This window comes from Copadichromis virginalis, linkage group LG23 (assembly GCF_057382275.1).
Source record: "Copadichromis virginalis isolate Kocher_CV1m ecotype Utaka linkage group LG23, C_Virginalis_male_GT1.1, whole genome shotgun sequence".
NCBI classification, from domain to species: domain Eukaryota; kingdom Metazoa; phylum Chordata; class Actinopteri; order Cichliformes; family Cichlidae; genus Copadichromis; species Copadichromis virginalis.
Window position 1 is genome coordinate 6,179,206 of NC_140639.1, and position 27,420 is coordinate 6,206,625.

Sequence of the window (27,420 nt, forward strand, 5' to 3'; positions counted from 1 at the left end):
GTATAAATAGACAATGTCACACTAACAACTGTTTTTACATTTGAGGCTTGAGGTTGCTGTTCCCTCAACATAGTCCGCTGAATGGTTAATGTGGCTGTACTAAATTAAGCCCATGGTGAAATTGGGTTACACTATTAATGTAAGCTACATTTGCAAGAGAAAAACCAATAGGCAGAATTTTGTGACACTTGGTGTTGCGGTGGTTCACAGGCAACAGAAATTGTTATGTTTTGGTGCAGACTGGGACGACTTTCAAATGTTGGAAATAGGGAATTTGCACTTGCATCAGCAGTGGCAGTGACAGTGGTGGAGGGCCTTGCTCTCAGATTGCCCCTTTTGTGTTAGCATGGCATACAAGTTAAATTTGTTGTATTTAAGGCTGTCTGATAAATATCAGTGAATTAGTGTTATTGCTATTTTTAGCTGCTGAAGACACTTCTATGTTCACCAGTTTGTTAACAATTTTGTCTGTTTCTGTTGGACAATGTAGAGGACTGGTGATCTTAAAAAAAAAATCACAATCCCGTGTTGAAGTTATTTTTGGTAAATTAATTCAAAAAGGATAATTTTATTCACCTCCTTCACCACAAATTACTGCTCCATAAGGCGTGACATGGAGAGAAGCAGCTTGCAGCAGGCTGAGATGTTACTGAAGCCTAGCAGTGTTGGTCAAGTTACTTGAAAAAAGTATTTAGTTACTAATATTACTAATAAATGCAGCTGGAAGAATTGATATAAATAAGTAATAAATCTGCATATTCCAGCATATAAGACAAAAGAATGTTTTGTGTTTACACTCACTCTTTCAAATAGATGCAAGTAAAAACAAAAAGCAAAAAATAAATAAAATAGTGCTTTCAGTGTTATTCTCGTTAAAATGATGTTAACCGCATCCGCCATAACCGCATTAACGCGGCAAATCTCCTTTAGCAATCTAATGCGGATTGCCCCATGCGTGGGACTGCACAGCGCTAACACGTTAACGAGCTAACCATGCTAACATGTTGACGTCATGCAGCCCCACGCACGGGACCATCCACATTAACTAACAGAGATTTGCCGTGTTGATGCGGTTATGGCGTTAACGTCATTTTAACAAGCTGGTAGCACTAAAATAAAATCAAAAATTGAGCGGCACTAAGTCCTGTTGCTCTTAAATCTATTGTCACCTGTTTAGCAGGAGTGGGGTTTGCCCAGTACCAGGAGTCATGTCAGTGGGGGGATCCGGGGGTTTCTCTGTGAATTTCACATTCCCGTGGCAGCTTGCCAGGTGCTTGCTCAGATTTGAAGTTCAACTTTTTGCTGTAGAAAGAAGTTTTCTTCCCACGCAGAGTGTACAGAGGACGCTAATGTTTTTGTCACTTGTTACGGAATAAAACTTAAAGTAATGTAAGTACGTCCACGCTTTAAACGCTGCATGGTCGTACTCTCCCCCACACTCCATATTATCCATTGTTGATCTACACAGGTCTGTTGCTGCCACGAGCGTCGCACGGGCTTACGTCATTGTCACAACAGTTTAATAACGCAGTAACGCAGCATGCTTATGGGAAAGTAAGTAAAGAATAGTAATCCCTTACATTACGCGTTACTTGAAAAAAGTAATCAGATTACAAACTGCTCATCTCTGAAGCCTTCACCTTCTCTAGTTTTGTGTTAAGTGTTTCTCAACTTCCTCTTGATAATACAGTCATGTTGACTGGTCAGTCAAGCGCAGTAATAACATGGTCAGTAAATAATTTGATAGTAGTTTTGGCACTGTGCTTCTGGAAAAAGAAATGGTCTCCATTTGTCTGCAGATGGATGTAAGTGCTCTAAAGTCAGTCTCCTAGTAGACAACTGCAGTTTGCATTTGGTAAAACACAGCGTACCAAACAACACCAACACCAGAAGATGGCACGTCAAATCATCACCGAGTGCAGAGACTTCATACTGGAGAACAAACACCTTAGATTTTGTGCCTCTCCACTCATCCTTTCACTTGGAACTTCCAAATGAAATGAAAAACTTAGTTTCATCTGAAAAGAGAATTTTGGAAGTCCAATTCTTTTCCTCTTTAGCACAAGTAAGACACTTGTGATGTTGTTTCTGTTTCAGGAGTGGTTTGATATGAGAAATGTGACAGTGATTTTTGTGTGTCATAGTTCTTCATGCACTGACACCAGCCTCAGTGCACTCCTTGTGATTCTCTCCCAAGTTTTTGAATCAACATTTCTTGACAGTTCTCTGCAGGCTCTGTTCAGCCCTGTGGCTTGTGCACCTTTTCCCACCACACTTTTCCCTTCCAGTCACTTTTACACAAACATGCTTGAGTACAACACTCTGTGAACAGTCAGTCCTTTCAACAGTGACCTTATCCTGTCAGTGATATGCACAACTGTCAAATCAGCAATTTTCCCCACGATTGTTGTGTGCATTTCACTTTACATGAAATAAATACAGAATATATGAACGTTTACATTTTTGTGTGAAATTATGAAAAAAAAAATCAAACAAAATGTAACATTATGCATTAGAACAGTGGACATATCTGAGCTGACTTGTGATGCTGGAAATTATGTTATGAGGATTTATGATTTGCGAGTTGAAACTGGATTAAATGATGAAAGCAATATGCAAAAAATTAATAAATGAACCAAAATAGTTAGCTGAATGACACTAAAGCCCTTTCTGTTCAGTAAAACTGCAGAGCCGGGTGATAGTTCTCTTATATTCACATATAAAAAGGAAGACATCTTTTTATCCATTTTTAAATATAAAAATGGTAATTAGTGCTGCCAAAAATGCAAGCTAAAAGGGCTCTTGCTCAAAACAAAAGCGGGAGAATAGAGATCCATTTAGGCATCTTGGCACTAACACATACTGAAACACAAGTACATCAGCTGCAGATATGCAGTCTATAAACACACAAAAACATATAATTGTTTTCTCCTACACACTCATACACAGCCGTTAAACACACATTCACAAAAACATAACAAAATTCATTTTATGCTCATTAATGTCGCTGTACACACCCACACACACACACACAGCACTCACCTACATTATGGTTATTGACACAAAGCAACATGGTCCATTGTGTGCTGTTTGGACGAGCGGGCGCTCAATAGAAAGGTATCCTTCTTTGTAGAAGGGCATGGAAATGTCAATGCCCCTCAGCAAGCTAAAGGAAGCCAGTCTCCTAGGGTCTTTTAATATGAAAGATGACGAACACAAAAAAAAACAAAACCTTTTAGCAAAAAACACTTTTTGTCATGAACATTTCAATGTCAAAGCCTCCATTTTGCAGGATCACATGTCAGTTTATTTTTGGATAATGTCAGTTGTCGTTCTTAGGCAATTAGAAGAATGCGTTTGTATATAGGTGTCTGAAGGCGATAGCGTCATTGGGAGTGTGTCATGGTTAATGTGCATTAATGTGTATTTTTCTGCATGTTACCCTCCCTCTGTGGTAATAATACTGTCCTTTCATCCCTTCTATGCCACACTGTCAGGTTTAGAAGTCCTCGGATGGCATTTAGTGGTTCAAAGGTTCTCTGTGTAATTGATCAGACTGCTACTTGATCTGTACAGCTGGCATTTAGTCCACACAGAAAAATGTGCTTTTCCAGCTCTGTTAGGATAAACTTGCTTTCAAATGTCAGTGCCTGCCACCGACAGAAGTTTGACATGGATGAATTGTATACAGAGCATAATGAGATTTCAGTTTCTCACCTTCCATCACTTGCTTTTGTGGGCATACAGGTATTTACATAATGAGTCAACACAATTATAATAGATGTGCCATACTGCAAATATACGCTCACTAATGGCTTTATTTTGTTATCTGAATGTTTCAAATTTTCTCTGTTGCTTTATTCTTTGTTTGCTTCTTCTTTTTTTATCATTTAACAAAGCTCTTTTTGGAAGGGTAATTATTTTTGACCAAAGCAGTTACACCATTTTGCAAAAACGACACTGTTTCTTTGTCAGAATTTTCCCTTAAATGTTAAATAGGTTTAAAAAGAAGTCAGCTGCAGCACTAAATTTCACAGCTCCTACTGCTCTTTCAAACAGTCATTATGTTGACAGGTAAATGGCTGCAATCTTGACCCTCTCAATAGGTGTTTATAGTGGTTTTGGGTAATCAGAATGGGCACCCAGCAGCTTTACTCCCTTCTCACTCCTCTCAAGCTACAAAGCAAACCCTAGATGCAGGATCATTAAAATCAGTTGATCAGAGGGAATTGTTACTATTTTTATATCAAAGCCCACAAAAAGTAAAAAAAAAGTCTTAAATGCTTTTCTTTTTGACGTTTGCTATCATTTGATGTGGTAGGTGAATATTTATGAGTGTCTGAAATAGGGATCAGGACATTTGCAAAAAAAAAAAATCAGAAAAGATGACCAAAAAGGACATAGTCACCCTTCAGTTAATTTTAATGAGAGGGGACAGATAAGAATATACAGATTTCAAGCACTGTCTTTCATCTGTGGAATGAAAAGGGCTTCCTCTGTGCAAGTAAATGCTTTTATAAGTAACATCATGTTCCTTGCAACTAGAACGTTCTGAGAAATGGACCTGTAACTGAATTTTCAATTTTATTTTTTTTTTAAATTCATGAAAAAAGAGGAAATATATGTAGACAAAATAATTTGGAATATTCAAAGAACAAAAATGGGGCTAATTTCATGCAATAAATATAAGACCTAGTATTTATTTCCAAATTGGTTTTATATCTTCAAACAGTCTTTAAACACAAAGTCCTGTACCAGGAAGCAGGATTTGGGGTTATTCCGGTAACTTCAGGGTAATCCTGTACAACACGGGTGGATTACTTCTTACTGTGGTGCATTGGCACACTAATGGTAGACCTAAGTTGCTCCAGAGAAGGTTATGTTCCAAATTAGAGATCAACAGGTTAAAAAACAAAATCACCTCTTTCTGATCTGTCAATTCTCCAGAAGTATAAAGTTTTAAACAACATTTCAAGGCTTCGTCTTTCGCTGATGGGCCTCAGCAAATATTGATGTTTAGATATAGCTCTATTCCTGTTAGACTAAAGAGCTTAATAGAAGGATAGTTCCAATCTTATAACCGTGGTATATATTTTATAGCATAGTTACTAGACCGCTAAAATAATATACTATGTTTTAATGCATAGTCCTTTGCTGAAATATTGATTTCTTTCTCGAAGCCTTTATTGCCCCCTAAGTGAACTGTCTCTTTGCTGTACTCTTCCTATTTTATCCCGATTCATAGCCATTAAATAATGATTGTTTTTCAAGTCTTGTTTATATAAAAAAAAGAAAAAGAGCTTTATACTTTTTATTTGGCCTCAATATTCAGAAACACGCAGGCTGGGGCGAGTGTTAAAAGTGTAACTCTCTCTGCTTGAAAGTAGAAAAAGACCCTCTGGAAGCACAAGCATGTCAGATAGGTCGACCGGGTGATGGAGTTGAACTTTAGCGTCACAATGCTCTGGATGAGTAAGCAGCTAATAGGAATTTAATCTGATCTATTGAACTGAGAGATAATCCAGAAAGGGAAATGGGGGAAAGGCTGGACCATGTTATTCTCCCACCCATTTTCTGTTGACTCCCACTCTTATTCTCTCTGTATCTCTCTGTTTCTTTCTCTGTCCCTTTTCAATTATTCATACTATGGTTTTGACACATGCCTGCAGTAAGCCTCCAGATATTCTGTCAAGTGACACCACCCCCAGTTTGTCTGGCTGCTCTCTCACTATCCTCCCCCATATTCCTCTCTCTATTTCCCCTTCCTCCATCCTCATAACTCACCAGCTCTCCTCAGCTACACACAGGAAGATGAGGATAAACAACAAGTGGAGGTCAAATTTTCATCTTGCAATCAGAAACAGCCCCATTCAAATGATGTAGTTAAACCTTAATTTGATATTTTTCATCACAGTAACTTATTAAGTTTTTGCATTCATTTGCTTCCTGCCGATTCAATTTAAAATACTGGCTCAAATAAAAGCTAGTAGGGTCACGAGTTTGTAAGCGACACACAGAAATTACCACAGTGGCTGGCACCTGTTTATTCCTCCATCCATTTCTCTGCCAGTAGATAAGTGGAGCACTGCTCTCCTCAACTCCCTGGAGACTGTACTAGTGCCCAGGCCTGATTTGGTTGTGCTGGGGAATGAGCCAGAGAGTGTGGACACACATACAAATTCTCAAATCCAGTCTCACACACACACTGCCACCTGCTTAAGTTGGATGGTCCTCTCATTAAGTCAGCCGGGCGGACATCGAGTGGATAGGCCCTACCGCACTTTGGCCCTCATCTCACTGTTTAAGGAGAGGAACAGTGTTTTCACGGCTATATAGAGCACAATGGTAATATTATATTTTTTCAGCAGCTTTAGATTTAGCATCAAAAGTTAACCTGAATGTTTGACCTTTACTGTGCTGAATGATGTATATAGTTCGGACTGCTGCAGGTACAAGGTTTAGCATTGTTTTGTGACAAGACAAGCAGCTTGGAAACCAGTGATGGGCAAGTAGGTAATTCCCACAAGTATACAGTGCAAACCTAGCCTCCAGCTCTCATTCACTGTGAATGGACTAGGAGGTAAAGGGCAGCCACTGCACATTCATACAGCCCTTCTTTTGAATAAGTAGGAAGATAAAGTAACACCTACTCAATATAGTTTAAAAAATGAACTATGTAATTAAACTTTTATACCAATGAAAATGTAGTTAGCAAACCATTTTAGTTGGACTTATTCTTTGGGTTTTTACTGAAGTCCTGTGATACCCACACAGTTATTATTATACTTTTAAGAAGCACATTAACATTTTTACAAATGATCCCTCATTTTTTAATAACTAATAGGTGTATGTGGGATATTTTACTCTTACTCGGTGGACAAGGTGATAGCAAATGCATTTTAGGTGTGTTTTTTTTCTTTATGCTTTTAATGTAGTGTTTCTCAAATGCCTGATTTCCCAAAATGTTTGATTGATAACTGTTTTATTTAAAAAAGGCTGTGTAAAGTCTTACTTGGTTATTTTCCCTATAGATATATATGTTACTTTAGTTTCACTTCATATTTGTCAATTCGTTTTCCATGCCTCCAGTGGCTCTGCACTTGAGAAACACTCGCTTAATCCAAAGTGACAGCAAATTTGAGTGAAGCCTACATCTATACATGCTCTATTAGGTCTTCAGCTGCTACTCCAAAGCTCTGTGTCATCAAGGTCACAGAAGTCTGAGAAAAATCTAGACAAAAGACTAGTGTGCTTTTCCCCAAGGCTTTTAAATTGGTTACAAGAAGATGAAATTACCTCTTCAGAAACTACACAGGTTGTTAACTCATGTTTATAGTGGAATTTTGTAGTTTCTCTTACAGTGCTTCAAATATTACCTCGGCATTACCCGAGTTAAGCTCATATTCACGGGCAGACAGGTTGGTCAAAGTATGAAGCTACAGAGGAGGATTTACTTATCCTTTTTAGTCATCATTCACAAGTGTGAATCCATCCAGTCTATCGTTTTTACAAAAGAGCTAGGACTGCATTAAAGACTAGATACTCAGGCATGAAGTAAGAAATAGATGTATATTTTTAAGTACTTTCTTCCATATTTTTAGGCCAAAATTCATTCATGTGTGTGCACTTTTCTCTACTGTGAAAAAGGAAAAGGAAACCCATTTCCTACATAATCTTTTGCTTCTTTTATTTGGTCTCACTGAGATCCACTCTTGGTAATTGTACAGCGATGGTCCAATGCTAATACAGAATATGCGCGCTCTCTCTCGCTCTCTCTCTCCCTCTCGCTCTGCCTTTGTGTGTGTCTGGGGGTGTGTGTGTCCCTCAAAAAAGAAAAGAGGTTAATCAGAATACTGCCATATCCATAAATCCCATTAGAACTGCAGAGACACTTGCACTTTCAATTTAATTCCCTAAAAGTGTAGCTTTTTAATTAATACTTGACTCTTTCTGGTCAATAGTGCATATATTTTTGTGAACATGTCATCAGAGGTATATACAGTGGTGGTTTTGTAAAAATAATAAAACAATTAAACAGGGTGATACAGAAAAATACCTATATTGAATGACTTGTACCAGTGGATTACAAACACTTTATTATTATGTTTCTTTACTTGAACATCACGTTTGTCTGCTTATTCAGTTAGACACTTTGTTAGGTGCACCCATTCAGCTGCTTGTTAACTTGAATCTCTAATCAGCCAATCATTTGACAGCAACTCAGTGTTTTAAGTGCATTAATCTGAAGTTCAAACTGAACATCAGAGTGTGGAAGAAAGGTGATTTGAGTGACTTTGAACATGGCATGCTTTGTTGGTGCCATATGGATTATTGTGAGCATTTCAGAGGCTGGTATTCTACTGGGATGCATTGTCTCAAAGCTGGACACATCAAAGGTGAAGTTAGTATGTAAAGAGATCTGTGAAAAGATCATCAGTGGATTAAATATCAGGATATTATATGCATATTTCATAGATGATTATCCAAAGTCAAGGATATTGTCAGTATCTGTGACAAATACACAGATACCAATTCACTGCCTAGATAGTACCATAGTTTAGTGCTTTTATTTCAATGAGGTTAGCCATCTCTATAGTTTATCATTTGCAGAGAAAATATGCAGTGAGTAGCAGTTCTCTGGTTGAAAATGGCTTGTTGGTGACAGAGGTCAGAGGAAAATAGACAGATTGTTTGTAGCTGGCCTCAGCACCATAAATCAACACTTGAAGCAGATGGACTGCAGAAGCAGAAGACCACACTGTGAACCACTCAGATGCGACCAGAACCTGAGGATATAATTCAGCTCAACAAAACTGGACAACAGAAAATTGGAAAAAACATTGCCTGGTCTGGTGATCTTTGTTGCAACATTTAGGATTTATGGTTAAGAATTTGGTGTAAGCAACATAAAAACACAGATCCATCCTACCGTGCATCAACAGTTCAGGCTGGTGGTGTAATAATGTGGCATATGAATATATTTGCTGGAAGTCCATCCCATATGACCACAGTGTACTCATTTTCCCGCATTTCCAACAGGAAAACCAGAGGTGGGAAACAATGAAGTTCAAGTACTTTACTTGAGTATTTATTTTTTTGAGAACTTTTTATTGTACTCCCTAAATTTTTAAAGAAATATCTGTACTTTGTACTCTTTACATTTTCAAAACAGGCTTGTTACTTTAGGTTAATTTATGTCTTTTATACCCAATTGGCCGGAGGGAGTGCAGGTGCCCGCCGTATGTTGTGTACGTGCTACTTCAGCATCTAGCTAGCACTACTGAGGAGGACAAAGCATGAAGCGAGTGCCATTTTTTTAAGTGGCATTTAATTTCAAATTCAACGTTTTTATCAGCTGAACAAACATCAGAAAACACACAAACTGTTTGTTTGGAGTTTGTCACACAGTTTGCTGCTAGCTAAAGGTCCAGCTGCTGGATTCACAGGGAGACAAGAGAATGAGAGCTAACGTCGCTCTGAGATGGAGAAAGATGTAGGAAGACAGACAGAGAGGAAGAAGAGTGGTGAGATTTAAAGGTAAAGACTGCTCACTGATAAACTGCAGATTTAAAGCTTACATGTCATTTTAATCACATATTGAATTTGTGTATTTATAAATTATGTTTTTTTTTTCATTTTGTGAAACGTCCTGCTAAACAAAGAAAGCTATACTAGTTGTGTGTTATTCAAATGTTTGAATGAAAATTCTGGGTAGTTATGTGAAGGATAAACAACTGTATAGGTCTAGTATAAAGATAGTATAAAGGGTATAGTGTCAGTGTAGGGGGTGGACATCGGACTTTGATACTAGCTTTGAAACATCTGATGACATCTTGTTGGATAAATCCACAAAGAGCAGAAGGTTAGCTGATCACAGCCAGTACACTACAAAAGCCTACTGAGGCTCACATTAGTAACTGTGAGATGTTATTCTTTTCCGTGCACTGAGCCACTAAACAGATATTAGTATTCCCCACCTGCTGAGTCCCACTGTAACCTTTGACTAGACTAATTTTATTGTTTAGGTGTATGCGTTTGCCACCTCTAAGGATAACACACCATGTCACTAAGCTCAGTATATCACAGACTTTTTTCTTGTCAATGATTGTTAGTTCACTCTACTGAAATGAGCTCCACAGTCAGCATTTTGTTGAATGCCAAAAGAATTAAGGCAGTTCTGAAGGCAAAATGGGGACCAACCAGGTACTGGCAAGATGTACCTAATGAATCGTCCAGTGAGTGTATATACAGTAAAAGCATTTTGTCCTTAAATTTCTTCAGATTTCTGTGAACCTGACAACATGAAGCTATTAATATCCCCTGTGCTCTTGGCTCTCAACTGAGAAAATATCTGTCGTCTACTGTGGCCCCACTAATAGCTCATGTACAGAGCTGTACTTTATTGACCCTGTTGCTCCTAAAATCCAAGGGGTGCCTTGAGTCTTCGGCTTAGCTCTCTTCTGCAGTGCTTAATGAGACCAGATGCTGGCTCATATTAGGGTTCTTTTTTTTCTTTGAACAGCTGTACTGGCAACCTGCTCATCTATTGGCTCGGTGTGGCTGTGGAAGGAGAGACATTTTCTGGAGTTTCTGAGAGATCGGTTCAAATTATCATTTTTTTGTGCAAATACATTTTATGTTTGCATTCAGCTACACTGAAGATACTTAAACTCACGTTTTTCAATTAAACAGTTCTGTGTAACCATGTTTCGGTGTTTATGATACGGTGTTTATGTTTATGATACCAGTCTCCAGCTGGTAAAGTCAGACTAGGTATCAAAATATTCAATGCTGATTTAGAGATCATATGTGTAAAATGGCCTGGTAAATGGCCTGTATTTCATTCACACACTGGTGATGGCAGCTACATTGTAGCCACAGCCACCCTGTGGTGCACTGACAGAGGCGAGGCTGCCGGACACTGGCGCCACCGGGCCCTCTGACCACCACCAGTAGGCACAAGGACACAACGACCGAGACTGTCCAAGCCAGGGCTCGAACCAGCAACCTTCCGATTACAAGGCAAACTCCCAACTCTTGAGCCACGATCGCCCCTACTATATCTTATAGGTTAACTTTTAACTGTCTCACTCTTTTCTCTTGATCTCTCATTTAGATACAAGCTAAATTTCACCTGCTAATCTTGGTAGCGTATTACTAACCTTTACTTTTGGGCATTATATTGTAGTGATGAAGGAAAAGGCACAGAGATACTGCTGTAACATTTCTTTCATTTTGCCTGTATTTTCTCTTATGATACAGCAAATGGTACAGCTTTTGAATTTCTGTTACACTGAAATATCTTGATGCATGCTCAATCATCCAGGTAATGAAATCCAAGAAAGCTTATTCTGTTCATCTGGATGTAGCGTTGGAAGAAACATTTGTCACTCATCCAGGTGACTTAAATGAGTGAGCCAGTGTTGATTGTGTTCATCTCGATGAACACAATCAACTTTCTGAGTGTTACACTGAGAGTTGGCCCTGTCTACTTTATGACTGATTTCACTAACTTAATCACCCCTGTGCCGTTCACAATGGCTGAGGCCTTGTGCGTATTGCTATCTCATACAGCGAAAGCAAAGAGAGAGCTGCTGACTTTTTGTTTGGCTGTTTAACTCACATTTACAATAATGTGCTGAAGTGTTGAATCACCCCTCATTTATTAATTTTTTGGCTTCTAAGGAGACAGCGTTAATTTTTTAAATGTGGTTTTGAACAATAGTTCTCTGGGCTTTTCCAAGCTGGACTTTGATCACTTTTTAACTCATCTTCAGTCCAGTCTTTCACTTTAGTCCAGGGGCAAACAAATGCCAGCGAGAACACACTTTTACAGACATACTGTTAAATTGTAAGATAATTCCCAAAGAGCTAATAGCTTAAAAATTTACCATATCTCAGTACACTGTGCAGTGTGTTCTTAAAAAATCAGAGGAAACTGGACACTTGGAAACTGGAGGACAAAAAAGAAAAAAGATGTGGCAAGCCTAAAAAAAAGAAAAATCTGCAACAGATAAACAGTATTTGAAAGCCCCCAAAAAATCCAATTGAGACCTGACACAGGCCGACGATATAAATCTGGTGCTTTAGTTGATTGCGCTAGTGTTCAATGAAGCCTCATCAGAAATGGTCTCAGTGGAAGGGTGGCTGTCAAGAAGCCATTCTTCAGATTTTGATCCACCATGAATTCAACAGCTTTATTTTTCAGCAGCCATCCCAAACACACTGCCAATGCAGTAAAAGCAAGCCAGATATAAATAAACTTTTTTTTAGTAGAGGACTATACAGTAATATTGTATCATTATACTTTGAGGCTTTCATTGTAGTATCTTATTGTATATCATCATTTCTCTGAAGCATATGTGGCTGTGGGTACTTGCTGTTAATTTTAACTTTATTGATTTCACATTAGGTTATTTGACAGCTAATAACTTACATAGGTTGCATTGCTAGTCCAGTACTTCACATGCCATTTGGGTTATTAGTATTGATCCGCCCTATCCTGTTTAGCAGTTTATAAAGCATTTAACAGTCCTGCTGCAGTCTCCAGCTGTTTAGTGTTGCACTTTCTAAAGATTGTGAGAGTCATAAAAGACAAATTCAAACCAAAAACGGTGAAGATGAGCGATGATAGTATAGTTTGATTACTGGCACAGTAAAATCAATTGTATAACAACTAACTCTGATAACTCTTTGCAATACTTCACCAGGAATCGATCGGAATAGATTTCTTTTTTTACTTGTGTAGCTCCCCCATTGGTTTTCGCTTTCCCATATATGGAACTATAATCCAGTGACACTGGTGTGTTTGTTTGTTTCTTTTAAAAGATCAAACCTCCAATTTGAATGAAATTTAAGCAAAAGAGCTGAGCCAAGATAACTCTGTTGACATCAGTTTTTTTTATTTCAGTGAAATTTGCCCTCATATGCACTTATAATAACCTTTTACATATCAAACTTCTTGATAAGTTCCTGAGCATTTAAGATAAAAAAAAATTAACGATGTGCTGCTTTAAAGCCAAACAATGATAAAGCCTTTCCATTCACTGCCCCTTAAAATTTGGACCAGCCACCCACTTATAATGTCAGATTATCTGTGCCAGACCTAAAGCTCATTTTAATGGTGTGGGAAGTGTTTACTCTCTGCGTATCTCTGCTTTGTTATTTTGTTTCTTCGTGTACTTTCTTTTTCCACCCTGTCGTGACTCAGACAGAGGCAGTTATACACGGATTTCCAGTGATACACTAAACCAAGCATCTCATTCCGGTTCCTCTGGCTGGGTCTCTACCTCCTGCATCAAATTCAGCTTTTGATATCAGCCAGCCCAAAGCGGGGCACCAGCAATGAAGCTGTCATGCTGTTTTATCCAAACAGACTCTTCCGCCCCAAACAGAGTCTGCCTGCAAAGCCGCTGTAATCCAACCCTGAAACTTGCCAACTTCCCAGACTCACAGAATCGTATCACCTCTCCGAATGGCTTTCTCCACCCATCCTTGTTTTCATCACCTCTCCTTCCTAACTCTGCTCCTCTCCATGTTTGTCAGTATTTCTTTATCCTCTCATCTTCCCTCAGTCTTCTGTCTTTCCGCTGCCTCCCTCCTCTCCCTTCACCTTTCCTCCCCTCCTGTGACCTCTTGCCAAAGCTCCAGGGATTCACTCAGTTGTTGTGATGGCAGAGGACTGTGGGATACCAGCTGCAGTTTTAATGATTTTGCCCCCAGGCACAGATCAGCCAGAGAAATACAGCTACCATTTTTCAACAGAATGGGAACTCTCACCCGGGCAACGCCTCTGTGAAATATGTGTGAATTTGGATATGCCTGTGCACAAACATCTAAACTTGTTTTAATATCACATCTAAGCGATGGCTTCGGCATTTTGTTTCTGGTCACTTTGAGAAATTTTAAATTGCATTATTATACATGTTTTCATAGCTGCTAGCGAGATAACTTTTGAGTGGGAGCAGTGTTGTTGCTGAAGTTGGAAGTTCATTTTAACTGTTTTTCTTTGTTTTCCTCCATGCCGCTTTGTCTCTCTTCATAGCTTCCACCGTACTCTCCCTCTCTCTTTTGGCTCAAGTTTGACAGCAGAACTGCGGCACGTCCTGCAAACACATTGCAATTAGCATCATGCGCTTCAGTGCATCCCAAACCGCTCGCTGATGAAGTTCAATCAATTCGCTTTAATTATAACTTTCTCAGAAACAGCTCTAATTTCTGCAAAAGTTTGATCTCTCAGGGTTTTTTTTTCCAATAACAAGCTGTGGCAGGTAGTTTAGAAAAGTAGCCATTTGGAAAGTGCTGTTTATACGTCTATGTTTCTGTCTAATCTCACTCACCTCCTCATGTTCTCTCTCTCCCTGCAGACATTGATGACTGCCAGTCGAATCCATGTCAGAACGGAGGAACCTGCATCGATGAGATCAACTCTTTTGTGTGTCTTTGTCTGCCCAGCTATGGTGGCGCTACTTGCGAAAAAGGTAAAGGTAAAAATGGGATTGCTTCCCCTTTTACTCATTAGTTCATTTTAGTAAACGCTGCATGTGTGCAGGGATGAAATACATTCCCTCTTTCTAATTTCTATTAGTTCTTAGCTTACCTTAATTTTTGGATCAACCGGAAACTTTAAAAGGGGCTTCTGGGACAACCTGATTATACAAAATTACAGTAGTAAAAATGATAAAAGGAGTTTTTCAGCATTATTTCCAGAGAGTATATTCCTAATGTTAGTAATATTGTGCTGTTGAAAGTAGCTACTCCAGGATGAGGATAATGCAAAAAAAATACAGAAGAAAAACAGAGCTGTGCAGGACCAAAAGGAAGAGATGATGATGGTGGAGAAGCAAGGTAACAAGCGAGGATAATAAAAAAAGAAGACTGGGTATTCCTCTGTGTATATGCAAAAGAGAATAAGAAGATGGTTTAAGACCAGTATGTGGAGACAAAGGTAGATTTAGGAAGATGGAGTTAATGAGTTATGTGTCAGTGAAGACAGAGGAGATAGAGGAAATGGAGAAGGAGGGGGTGAATGTAGACAAAGAAGTTGAGGAGGGGGAGACAGGGAAGCCCTGTGGCATAATGTATGGGTTTATAGAGAACACCTGCGTCCAGCTGGTTTTGTTTCTCATTATGGGAATTCCCATGTGAGAAAAGGGGCATTTCATGGAAACGTGGCCTACATGTCACTGCAGAACACCACTGAGGGGTACTTACAGCTACTGTTTGCATTAGGGTTTGCTTTGAACAGATTTTTACCCAGATTCTACGACAGACATATTATTGGATATTTTCTAATGTAAGAACCGTGTAATCAATGCAGTCTAAAGAAAAGAAGGTCACATAACGCTGACAGTTGAGACTGAAAATGAAACCAAAATTGAAGATAAAAATGGAGAAGAAATGTGTACGGCCCTCACCATGTCTCAGGTTAAAAACAAAGTACAGTTATTGCATAAGTACCTTTGTAGTCTCTCAGGCAGATGCTTGTCTAAATAAACAAATGCTGATTTTCTTGGAAATCATTAGAAAGACATCCCAATTAACTTTCCTGAGAATCTTGATAAATTTCAGGGTTTCATAAGCATGAAAATAACCTAGAATTAGTTGTCTCTGTATACTCGATACAGTGCAACCAGGGATTTCTCATAAGTAAATTGGCTCATCGGATGTTCAAGATGGGCTTTACATCTTCCAACAACTGCTCACACTGTCAAGGCAATACACCAGACAATTACATCCACGCTCTTTGGTTCTGTCCACCAGTGCAAAAGTTTTGGCGCGAGATATGTGAAGACTTATCAAAATGTCTGAAATGTAACATCCCAACTTCCCCCTTAGTGTGTCTACTGGGCAGCTTAGATAATGTCACTTCAGAAAAGAATATAGCCCATATGATCTTCACTGCCCTATGCATAGCCAAGAAAACAGTCCTCATGAACTGGAAAAATAAAAATAATCTTAATTCTAACCAATATAGAAATTATCTATTAGATTACATTAGTCTTGACACAGCCTCTGCCACCACATTAGATCAATTGCTCTGGGCCCCTTTTATCAGCTCCATCACCTAGTGGGGGTGGGGGGTCATAGTTTGGTCCCGCCTTCACTGTTGTGATTGGTGAGGGGGTAGGGACAGGCTTAGGGCGTCGGGGGGTTCCCCGGAGGCATCTTCCTTGGGGAGCTCAACCCGGGGTAGCGGTCACGTCCGGTTGGGGGCTCTGTTGGCTCTCAGGTGACTGTTTCCTCGCGGCTGCGTGCAGCGGGGCTAGGGGAGGGTCTGTGCTGACGGACGTGGGTTACTGACCTGGCAACCTGGCTGCCCCTGGGTGGGTCCGGGATGGGCGTGAGGTTCTGGGGGCGCTCCGTCTCTGGGCTGGGGCCCGGGCCGGGCCTCGGGGGCTTGGGTCCTGGTTGGTGTGTTGCCGGGGTTGTGGGCGGGTGGGTGCATGGGGGCCCGGCCCTGGAGCAGGGTGCCGCCGGTGCGTCGAGCCGCCTGGGGGGCTCTTCAACTGGTGGGGGGGATGGTCACATCTTGCAGGAGCTTTCTTCTCTTCGGGAACTCTCTGCAGGAGGGGGAGATACAGGAGAGGTGGAGGAAGATCTCAGCCTGGGCGTTTACCGTCTTATGTAGTCTGGAAGATGTGTGGATGGTGGGGTGGGTGCAGTTTTCTCTGTGGTGGGGTTGGGTGGACTGTCCAGGGCTCTGTGGAGCCGGGGGGCGCTACTGCACTGGGCCCCGGTCTGATGGGCCTGGGCCCCCCTTCCCTGGCGGGTCGCGGAGGGTGGGAGTGCCTACTGGGGTCAGTGGGGGAGCTGGCCCCAGGGAGGGGTTACCTGCCCCTCCCTTCCTTCCCTCCCCATCTCCAGCTGCCTCCCTCTTCCCGCTCCTCCACAACCACCCACACATGCAGGGCCTTGGAGTGGGGGTATGTCACCAGGGTGCAGAGGAGGCTACCCCCCCGTCCCCCCCCCCCGTCCCCGTCCCCTTCTGGCTGCCTCTGCCTCAATTTTATCCCACAACTTAGACATTCACATTATTCACACTCTCATTACACATACATATAGGATCTTGGGGGTGGGCACAATCACGGAGTCCAAATCACCATCAGGGTGTATACCTCACCCCTGACGTCGTTGCCCACCTCTCAATTTTAAATACACTTAGTCATTGAGGGCTAGCAGGAGGGACTATGCGCTTACCTGCTGCTCCTTGGCAGGTAGCTCCATGCCCTCCTGGGTTTTAATTGCACCTTAGAACACATATGCATCAACACTACAATGAGCGGGTGGAGGGAGGTTTGGAGTCTTCTCCCACCCCCATTCTCTGCGGCCTGCTGGAGCGGGAGGGCTAGTAGGAGGAGTTGGCCGTCCGACTGCGGTCTGGGGTGTGGGGCCTCCCTGCTGCTGCCGAGTCGGGGCGGTCTGCCTCTCCCCACCGCAGGGAAAAGGGTAACACCACCTGGGTCTGGGTGCAATTCCCCCCTCCAGGGGCAAGGGTACCTAGACCCGGTTTGTAGAGTACGCTTGGGGAGTGTGATTGTGTGTACAGCGTCTCTTTATGTCTGTCTCCACGTTGGTTGAGTGTGGAGTTAGTGCATATGAGAGCATGAGGGTGGGAATGGATGTTTGTGTCTGTGTGTGCCTGTATGTCTGTGTCTATATGTCAGGTTGGGTATCAGACGCCACCTCTCTGGGGACACCTCAGGCCCTCCAAGGTTTGGAGGCCTATCTCCACCCACCACCACTTCCCCTGCCGGTGGCGGACTCCCTCAGGTGTCGGTGTGTTGGTGGTTCTTTGTGTCTGGGGGTGGGCGTCCGGGTACACACCGGCTCACTCCTTGGCGGCCGCTTGTCGGGGCCTGGGGCTCGCTCGGGCCCCTTTGGAGGTGGGGTGCCCCCGGCCTCTTGGCCTGGGGCTCGGTCACTCAGGCACAGCTGGGGGCCGGCGGAGCTCACGGGCGCATCACTGCAACTCCCCCTGACTTCTCCTCCGCGGCTGCTGGGCGAGCCCTCATCTGGGACTCTCCTCAGCTCTTACTGGAACAGTGGCGCGGCTGCCCCTCTGTTGGTCTTCCATGGTCTCTTGTGTTCTGGGGGCCTCTGGATGTCTGGAGTTTTGATCTCCTCCATACCCGCTTCACACCCTGGAGGACGGGGCTGTGGCCCCCCCACACTCCCTAGCAGATCATTACATGGAGAAACCTTTGGAATGCAAGCATGCTGATCCACACAGGTATGCACACATGGGTATTCACAGACGCGGACTAAAGCTTTCTTGGCTGCTGCCTCAAAGCACACTGTGCGCTGTCTATCTTGCGTGCTGCACAATATCGTTTATTATTTAGTAAATATTGATATCTATGACTAGCTAGTTTATTGTGATGGTGCTTTGTTTTCTCTATTATTATGTTGCTCTTTGTTGTTTGCTGTCTCCTCTGTTTGTTTTTTTTGTTTGTTTGTTTTTTTTCTCCATACAGGTGACCCAGGAGTTCTTTTTTTTTTTTCTCTCTCTTCCCCCCCCTTCTCACCGTCTCTTCTCCCCTTTGGTTTTCTTTCTTTCTCTCCCCCTCTTTCTCTCATTCATTCCCCCTGTCCTATTTATTAAAAAAAAAAAAAAAAAAAAAAAAAAAATGACAAAGGATGAACTGAAGCTCTGCCATCACGTAATGTCGCATACTGCTGTTTCTGATGTCATTTAAAAAAAAAAAAAAAAAAAAAAAAAAGTAAATTGGCTCATTTGTGATGATGTAATAACTTGGGATGTCAAGTATTAACAAACGTTGGCAAAGAAAACACATTTGAGATATTGAGGGGGGCAATAACTGCGTAAAGCAAACTGTGAATCTCCTAAAATATGAGCCTTAAGATAGCGCAATTAAATTTAAAAAGTGAAAACCAATGAAGACAGCTGAGCTGACGAGTTTTAGGTAGAGGGAGAGTTAGAAAATTGTGCTTAATTAAATGCAGCCAAGCTAAGTTCCTGCCCATTCAGGTTGACCTTTGACCTTATCTCAGAAGAAGAGTTGTGTCTCTGAAGATGTGTCTTTTCTTTTAATGCAAGTTTTGCTTCTGGTCTCTTTTGCTTTTTACTACTCTTTTCTGATCTGGGACTTTGAGGGAACAACAATCGATGCTGCGCAAAGAGCGGGAAGAGAATGAAGCACAATGGACATTTTAAATGTTGAAAACTTTAGTTTTGGTTTTGGCAGGTTGCAAAAAGAAAAGTAATGACATGTAAGCAGAACAAAAACACAAAGCTCCAAATTAGCTCTGCTCTTTGACAGCGTGCAGGTTAGTTTCCACAGCAGTTTGACACTCTAGTCCTCACTGACACATATTGACTACTGTATACTGACTTATACTGTAACATTTCTGCTCATGAATTAGCTCTTTTCTTTTCTTATGTAGGTGCTTTTCTGTACATCAAAAGTAAGACTTAAAGTGTACACTGGTGTTTATCTATTAAACTCTTAGTCCCTTTTCTTTTCTGCACTGAGATAATTATTAAAAGAAAACTAATGCATTACATTACTTAATTACTCCCAAGAGACAATAATTTTTTACGCTTCATGTGACATTATTTGTGCGTCACTCTTTAACATAACCTAAAGCGCACTATCATATTATTACAAGTTAACAATGTAAGCCTACAGCCACATGCCGAATCAAATGCCTATCTCAATGAGAACATGCTTACAATCTTTCTTTTAGTGTTTAAGTTTGAATATAAAAGTTGAAAATCATCCCAAAGAGATTTCAATTTAACTTTCAATTCAATTTCAATTTATTTATTTATTTATACAGCACCAAATCACAAAAAACAGTCACCTCAAGGCACTTTATATTGTAAGGTAGACGCTACTGTAATACATACACAGAAAAACCCAACAATCATACGACCCCCTATGAGCAAATGGGTGTGGCAACAACTCTGATGTAGCAAAGTTGTTGCCACAGCAATTCTACAGTTGAACTATGTAAAGGTAAAAATGGAGGCTGCAATATGTTGGCTGTGTCAAAGTCACTCACCACTGACTTTGTTACCTGTTGAAGATCGGGCTGTGGCCGCTGTGCTCGGGTCTGCATACAGACAGACTAAACATCACTCTGGGTTCTTCACCTACTGTAATAGTATGTCACGATCCTGGGTCTTATGACCCAGTGTTTTGAGTTTTAGTTCATTTTGATGTTTATAGTATGTTTAAGCTCATTAGGTCTCCTATGTTCATTTGCTTATTAGTACCCCCTTGTGTTTCCAACCCATGTTAAGTCTCCCCTGCTCTTCATGTGTTTCATGTCTGTGTCTTACGTTGTCAAGTTCTGGTTGTCATGTCTGCGTCTCATTATGTTTCCTATTTTATTTTGAAGAGATCTCGTGTTTTTATATTATGGATTATGTTTTGAGTCCTTTGTTGTACTGTTTCTTGTTTCCCTAGGTCTCAGTTATGGTTATCATAGGTTTAGTTCTTTGGCTTTGTAATATGGCTTCCCTGTGTTCCATGTTGTGTCTACTGTGACGTTTTTGTACCATGTTTCAGGTTCCTATGTTCTGTCTTCCCAGTTGCTGTTAAGTTTACAGGTCTAGAGTTCAGTCAGTGTGTTCCCTGTTTTACTTTGAAGGTCCGTGTCTCATGTCAGTGTTTCTAGTTTTGCTTCCCTTGTCTCGTCCAGCCTGATTACTCCCAGCTGTGCTCTCCTTCTGTGTCTCGTTCCCTCGTTATCCCTCTGTGTATTTGAGCCCTGTGTTTCTCTTTGTTAGTGTCGTAGTCTCCCTCGTGGCCTGTGTGTCAGTTTATCCATGCCCCAGTTTAGTTTTGTTATATTTTTGTGCCATTCTGCAATAAAGCAGCTTTTTGAGTTTTATTCCTGCGTGGTGAGTTTTGCGTTTGGGTCCTTCTCTTGCCTGCACACAGCCGAAACATGACATAGTATTCTGTCTGTGCAGATGTTCGCAATGAGCCCATTTTGTGTTAGTATAATGCAGCTGTTTCTGCCCTGGGTGTGATTTGCCATGTACCATAACACTCGTCCTTTTGTGGAATAAAAATAAATGTACTGTCCATATCTGTGCTCCTGAGAAGTCATAGACTGATCTACCATGTTCCTTCTTCTTTCACACAAACTGAAACCAGCTGATTTTAGTGTAATTGTGCAGAGGGAAAAATGCACCTTTGACATTTTTTTTTTTTTTTTGCTATCCACCTATCATGCAGACAACTGAAGATCATTTGTAATGAATATTGGCATAATTGTAACAGAAATGTGATTATTAATTTAGTACAGTAACACATTACTTTGTAAAGCAGTCCACCCAGGATTTAAAATCTTATTATAGTTTTTATTTTTTTTGAAAAAGCACACACAACATAATTGAAAGCAATGCAACACACACTACAGAACATTGAGCTTAGCATTATCTCAGAGCAACACAGATGTAAACAATAATGGAGACTTTGGTGCCACAGCTTGCTGCAGTAAGAAACAGTAAAATCAGAAGGCTGAAGTTTGGATGAAAGTGCTTGGAAGGATGCAGCTTTAGTGAGAAGTGATGAGTGCTGAGACTGTGTGCAGTTATAGTTGTCAAAAATAAGTATGTTAGCTAACATTAGTCTAAGCATCAGCTGTTCCAGGACTGGCATTGTACATAAAGTCATATTTGTTGTGTACTAAAAAGCTTTTACTCCATTTCAGCTGTCCAGTGCTCCCGTACAGTAGCTTGTTGTTTTACAGTCACTATTTCAAGTGCTTTCTCATTCACTTCTGTCTGCTTGTAGACTGAAAGTGCTGATTTAACTATTACCATGCTGTCATATTGCAGATTTTAATAAATGTCACAGATGTTTGATGTTATTGAGATTCTTTTGGAAGGTTTCAAATGAGTTTTGTAAACCCTTTACAATACCACTGTAGGGCATTTTGACTTGAATATATTTCTTGAAAGTCCAACAACTTCATTCACAAGCTGTGTTAAATCTTCTAAATGCTGCCTTTAATCTCACTGGTCCCTGTATTTTCATTAGTTCTCATCTACCTCTTTTTGATCTTTAACCAGAGCAAATGTTACTTTGGTCACAGCATTTGTAATTTTCCTTGAGCTTATGATTGTCTCTTTAATATTCATTCACTTCCTCTGGTGCAGATCATGAATAAACAAACAAAAGAAAAACATTTAGGCATAGTTTAAAAGTCCCATAAAAATGCAGAGCTTCTTCAAATCAGGGTTGGTTATTAAATGCTTGATTGATCTCACGAATTAGACTTTGATATCCTTCAATATTGCATCTATAAGACATATAAGAAAAAGTGTAGTTTTTTCTTTGCCAAACACAGAGTACCTGAGTGCGCCTGTCGTTTGACATGCACACGAGCTCTGCGTACGTTTCCTCTCCTGCTGCGTTGCTGCCTTCATGGCTGATTGGGAGCAGCAGGACTGATTGTGTAAATCTAAAGTCTCTGTTTTCCTGTCGCTTTTATCTCTCGCTGCTCTGCACTCGCAGAAATGTGGGATTCAGCTGTGAAAAGTGCGATTCGCAACAGGCGTCGCTCTGCCATTTCAGCGTGATCTCAGTTTGATATCCAGAGGGAGGTCTCAACTGCGACAGAAACGGCAGAAATGAACTCATTTGTTCCGCCGAAGCTTCCATCCATTTAAATGTCATCCAATTGGTCCCCGTCTCACTAAAGTGGTCCGGGTTTTTTTTTCTGTCTCATTGGTTGTGTGTACTTGAGTGCAAGTGTGCATACGTGTGTGACTGTGCTTGTACACGTTCAGGTCTATGTGTTGTGAGCTCACAGCTGCTTCCTCCGGCCTGTTACCATGGTGATCCAATCTGAGAGTCAATAATAGTAAGTTGACAGGGCTGAAATCCTTCAGTGAATGTGCCGAGAGAGAAGGAGAAGGCTTGTTACTGTGCAATTTTAGCAATTCTATTTACATTTCACATTTTATTTCTTTTTCTTGAAACAAATTGTAGAGCTTTAGATTTCAGAGACATTGTTGATAATCTTGTCATTCGTAAAGCCTTTAGCAGGATTTGCTGTGTAATAACTTAACAATCCATACTTATGCAGATTTTTTGTTGTTGCCAGCAATGAAAGGAGATTTGATAAAAAGAATAGGAGGTTTGCGCTTAGCTAACAAAGACACCAGTCAGTTGTTTCACTCGCGTTGCGCTGTTGAGTCTGTCCCGCTGTAATTTGGCTCACTGCCTAATCAGCGGAGGCAGAAACCACATCTTGCTTGGCTTGACTGAAGTGAAAAGTGACGGGCAGAGAATTAACTCCCATCAGCTTCTTTCCTGCTGTCTGCTTTTTTTTATTCACTCCACAGTTCTTTTCCCTACATCTTTCTAGGGAGAAAAACGACATAATGTGTACAGCTGAGAGTGTGGATTTGTTTCTTTACTATTCCACTACAGCACACACCTGTGTTTCATGTCAGCTTCATTTTTGTTGTTTCCTCTCCCTACCTTTCTGCTGTCACTCCCTGCGATTCTGGCATCCTTTTGCGCCTCTCATCTCCGGTGCACCACAGGAGTCTTTGTTACGCTCTGCGAGTGTGTGTTTGTGTTTTTGCCTGTGTGAGCGCATCTTTGTCAGTGTGTCTGTTTGGGTGCATCTGCTGTTTTGTGTCTGTGTGTGTGAAGTTTCACAGAGCTGTGAAGTTACAGATCTTTCAGCTAAACTACCTTTACTCAGCCACCAAACACTCACATGTCCTAGCGTTTCTTTTGTGAGGATCCTCGTTGACATTATCCAAAATTCACACTCCCTTAACATGAGCCAGAACTTTACTCTTAACCCACCAACAGGCCTCTGAAGAGAATGAGGACCAAAAATGGTCATGGTAAATGGTAAATGGCCTGTATTTATATAGCGCTTTACTAGTCCCTAAGGACCCCAAAGCGCTTTACATATCCAGTCATCCACCCATTCACACACACATTCACACCCTGGGGCGCACTGACAGAGGCGAGGCTGCCGGACACTGGCGCCACCGGGCCCTCTGACCATCATCACTTTGCATATCAAAAAAAACATATTACATCAATCCTCAAAAAGAAAAAAGGCACAAAAGTATAAATGATCTCAGATTCCCTCTTTTTTTCTGTTTGTTGACAGATTTATTGACAGAACTGAAGGAGTTAACTATGGACTGTTAAACTAAGAACAGTGTTGTCAGGAAATGCTGGAGGTTTCTGTAGGCAGGGAAACAGGCAGTTAGCAAGGACCAGGGAACTATAACAGTTACTGAAGACTAACAGTGATTAGTCCTGTGACCTTTTGTGGAGATGGAAGCAGGTGATGTTGGGAGGCTTATAAGCAAGCAGTCAAGTTGTGACTGAAGGTGAATTTGCTGGAGAGTGGACAGGTAGTTGACAAACAGTTTGATTCCACTGTGGAACGAATTCCAGCATGGATGGAGGTACGTAACCTGCTGCATTGTATTCTGCACTTCTTACTGGAATGTGGGAAACAACTCCAATGAACCTGCATACACAGGTAACTGGAAAACAGGCATGCAGAAAGTGTTACATGCTAGAAAAATGCAAGTGCAAAGACTAAACTGGGAGAACCAATATCCCACCACTGCTCACCATCTTGAGCAGTAGGTCAGTGCTTAAAAACACAAAGTTTGATTAGGGAATGCGTTGCAATTGAGCGACCGGATTGCTCCACCTGTAGGCAGAGCACAGATGGACCCACCTCTCTGCTTGAGAACAAAGAGTCAGCAAAAGGGAAAGAGAGGAAAGAGGAAGGAAAATGAAAAAAACAAAAACAGTGCATGCCTGGATCCTGACAACAGTCTATGAATGTGTACATAATCCCAAAACAGCCAAAACACTTTACCTATCCATGTATCCATCTAAATGCAATGTTTTCCTGCATGTCTAGTTATTAAATGGCTGCTTAGATTGCAGCTGAACACTTTCATTTAGGCAGTGAAGTCAGTGTGACACATAACAAAGTTACAAAACCAACAGCTTAATAAGTTTAAAATCCAATCCACCGGAAATAACTTCTGACTCCCCCTCTCAGTGTTCCTTTATAGAACAATAATCTACAAATTAGAAATAAAAAGCCTGTTTTAAAAGGATTGTGTTGCTAATTAATCCCACGATGTCTGGTTGCTGCTTGGTTATCTTTGAGAAATGTGTTTGCTGCCACCCTAAACACACAGAGTGCCGGCAAGGAGTGGTTCACATGTCATCCATCTTCTCTGACACCCCTTTCTGTTCCTCGTACGCCAAATCATTAATATTTATTGTGTGGTTTTTGGAAGGACGTGCTATAGCTTAGTAGGCTGCACAGCTGTTAGCGGAAAGCGTGACCGCTGAGTGCTGGTTGAGCACATAAACAAGCATGCCAGAAGTTTCTCCCAGAGGTGTGTTGGTGATGATTGCAGCCATCAGAAAGTGCAGCAAAAACATCACATGCCACAACCATTCATTGAAATCCAATATAAATTCAGTGGAAGTCAAATTGTTCCAGACAGGCTGGCTCACCTTTTCGACTGGCATACACATTGTCAAACACAAACAAGCATACATTACATATACGAGCATAGAACTGAAATACTAAGTTGTTTCTGACAGGAAAACAAAAACTCAGAGCATTACAGGGAAGGGGAAGCAAAGTAGAGCACAACCCTCCCAAAGAGGATGCCAGGTGAATCTGGGACAGAGAGCTATGAAGACTTTTGAATATGTCAATTCCAACAGCAACACCAGTGCTGTAGATTGGAAGAAGACAATCTAGTGAAGCCTACACACTGCGGCTAATGAGGAGCAGAGCAGTCTGAGTCGACTAATAGTAGGAACTGTCTCTTTGAAAGCACCAGATGCAGTCCTCCAGTCAATCTGTCACTGCTCAAGTTTTTAAATCACTTCCTCACACTAACTAATTTCCTCTTATACCAGTTTAGTTTTTTCTCTTGCTTACACTGAAACAGATTTTCTTGTAATTTTGAGTTAGGAGGGATAATAATTTGTGCACTTTTTTACAAGGATTGTGGGGGGAATATTTTTCCTCTGTCGTCCCAAAAAAAACTACCCACATTCTGCACCTAATGATTTAGGTCCACTGTCACCACCTCACTAACCTCAGTGGCCTAACCCATCCTCTTGTTAATGTGCCTTAAGCACAATCTATTCATAATTTCATGCAACTTCATACATTAGTCTGTCTACGGGCTTTTGGAGAGTGTTACTACTAGAAAGCATTTTTTAGAAGTATAGAAAACATACTTCGGCTAAACTGAAAATGACTAATATTCTGATGGTTTGGAGATAAAAACAGAGGAGAACTTTGCTCCTCATCTTGGTTGCTGCATTAGATATTACCCAGTTTTTACACTTGTACTGCATCCCTAAACTAAAAATCTGAATTTCCCAGTGGAGCTGTATGTGAGTGTGTAAAATGTGTAATCTGAATCTGGGAGACTGATGATTAAACTGTCTTTTATCCAGTGAATTCCTTGGGAGCGAGTGGCTTGCTTTATGCACACTGTGGCCAAGCAGCAATTTCACATAAAAAGTATTTCCAGTTGTGATAAAGTGTCAGATGCAGAAAACCTCCTTCTGTGTGTTACATGTACAAAAGGTCAACAACTGTACAAACATTATCCTAAGAAATATTTAAATCAGTGTGGTATACAAAAACTGGTATACAAAACTCAGTTTTCAAGGTCATTCTTTCAGATTTATTGTATGAAAGGTGTAATCAAAAACAGGATTTTAATGTATTTTTAAATACCTTGATCTGTAATGGTGCATAATACTAAGTAAAGCTTTAAAATAAGAAAAAGTACAATGTGCAGTAACTGTGTTCAAAGTGAAGTGGATTAAAAGCAGGAAGCAGCATAAGATGGAAATAAAGTAAAAGTATGTTAAACATAAATAAAGTACTTGAGTGAATGTACTCAGTTACATTCCTACTGGTTTAATGGCTTTGATACTTCCCATACCTCCACCCCAAACACCTTCCTGTATTTAAATTGAATTATGTAAGTGCAAATTGTTGAGAAGACCAATGAATGCATGGAACTTAAAAGCCAGTATCTCAGATTTTGTTTTATTTTTATTTAATTTTATTAATAGTACTCTCTGAAATATATAGTATTTTCTAAGTTTAAAATGAAGGAGACTGCTTTGTATGATGAAGAGGTCAGGCATTGTTGCAAAAGTCAGCGACCAAACGCTGTATGACTAACAAGTAGTAGGCCCGGGTTCAAGCCTCGGACCTTCACAGCATAAGAGATTGTGAGGCAGTTATATTTTTTTTCTTTGACGTGCTGCAATAATACAAAATCTATAAAGTTATTCACACATTCAGATTTCTACTGAGTCAGATTCATGCCAGGTTTTGCCCATTCCAGGCCAGTTCGTCTTCATCACGTCAAACTGGCCTCTTGGCAAGATG

The 27,420-nt window shown here is 40.8% G+C and overlaps 1 protein-coding gene across 1 annotated transcript in view; it reads left to right on the forward strand.

The window, feature by feature from the left end:
- The window catches only part of ncanb (neurocan b), a 130,766-nt gene that overhangs the window by 68,222 nt on the left and 35,124 nt on the right, over positions 1–27,420 (forward strand). The window contains exon 9 of the mRNA XM_085447414.1: positions 14,367–14,480. Within this exon, the coding sequence (XP_085303540.1) occupies positions 14,367–14,480 (114 nt within the window). The remainder of the gene's footprint in view (positions 1–14,366; positions 14,481–27,420) is intronic.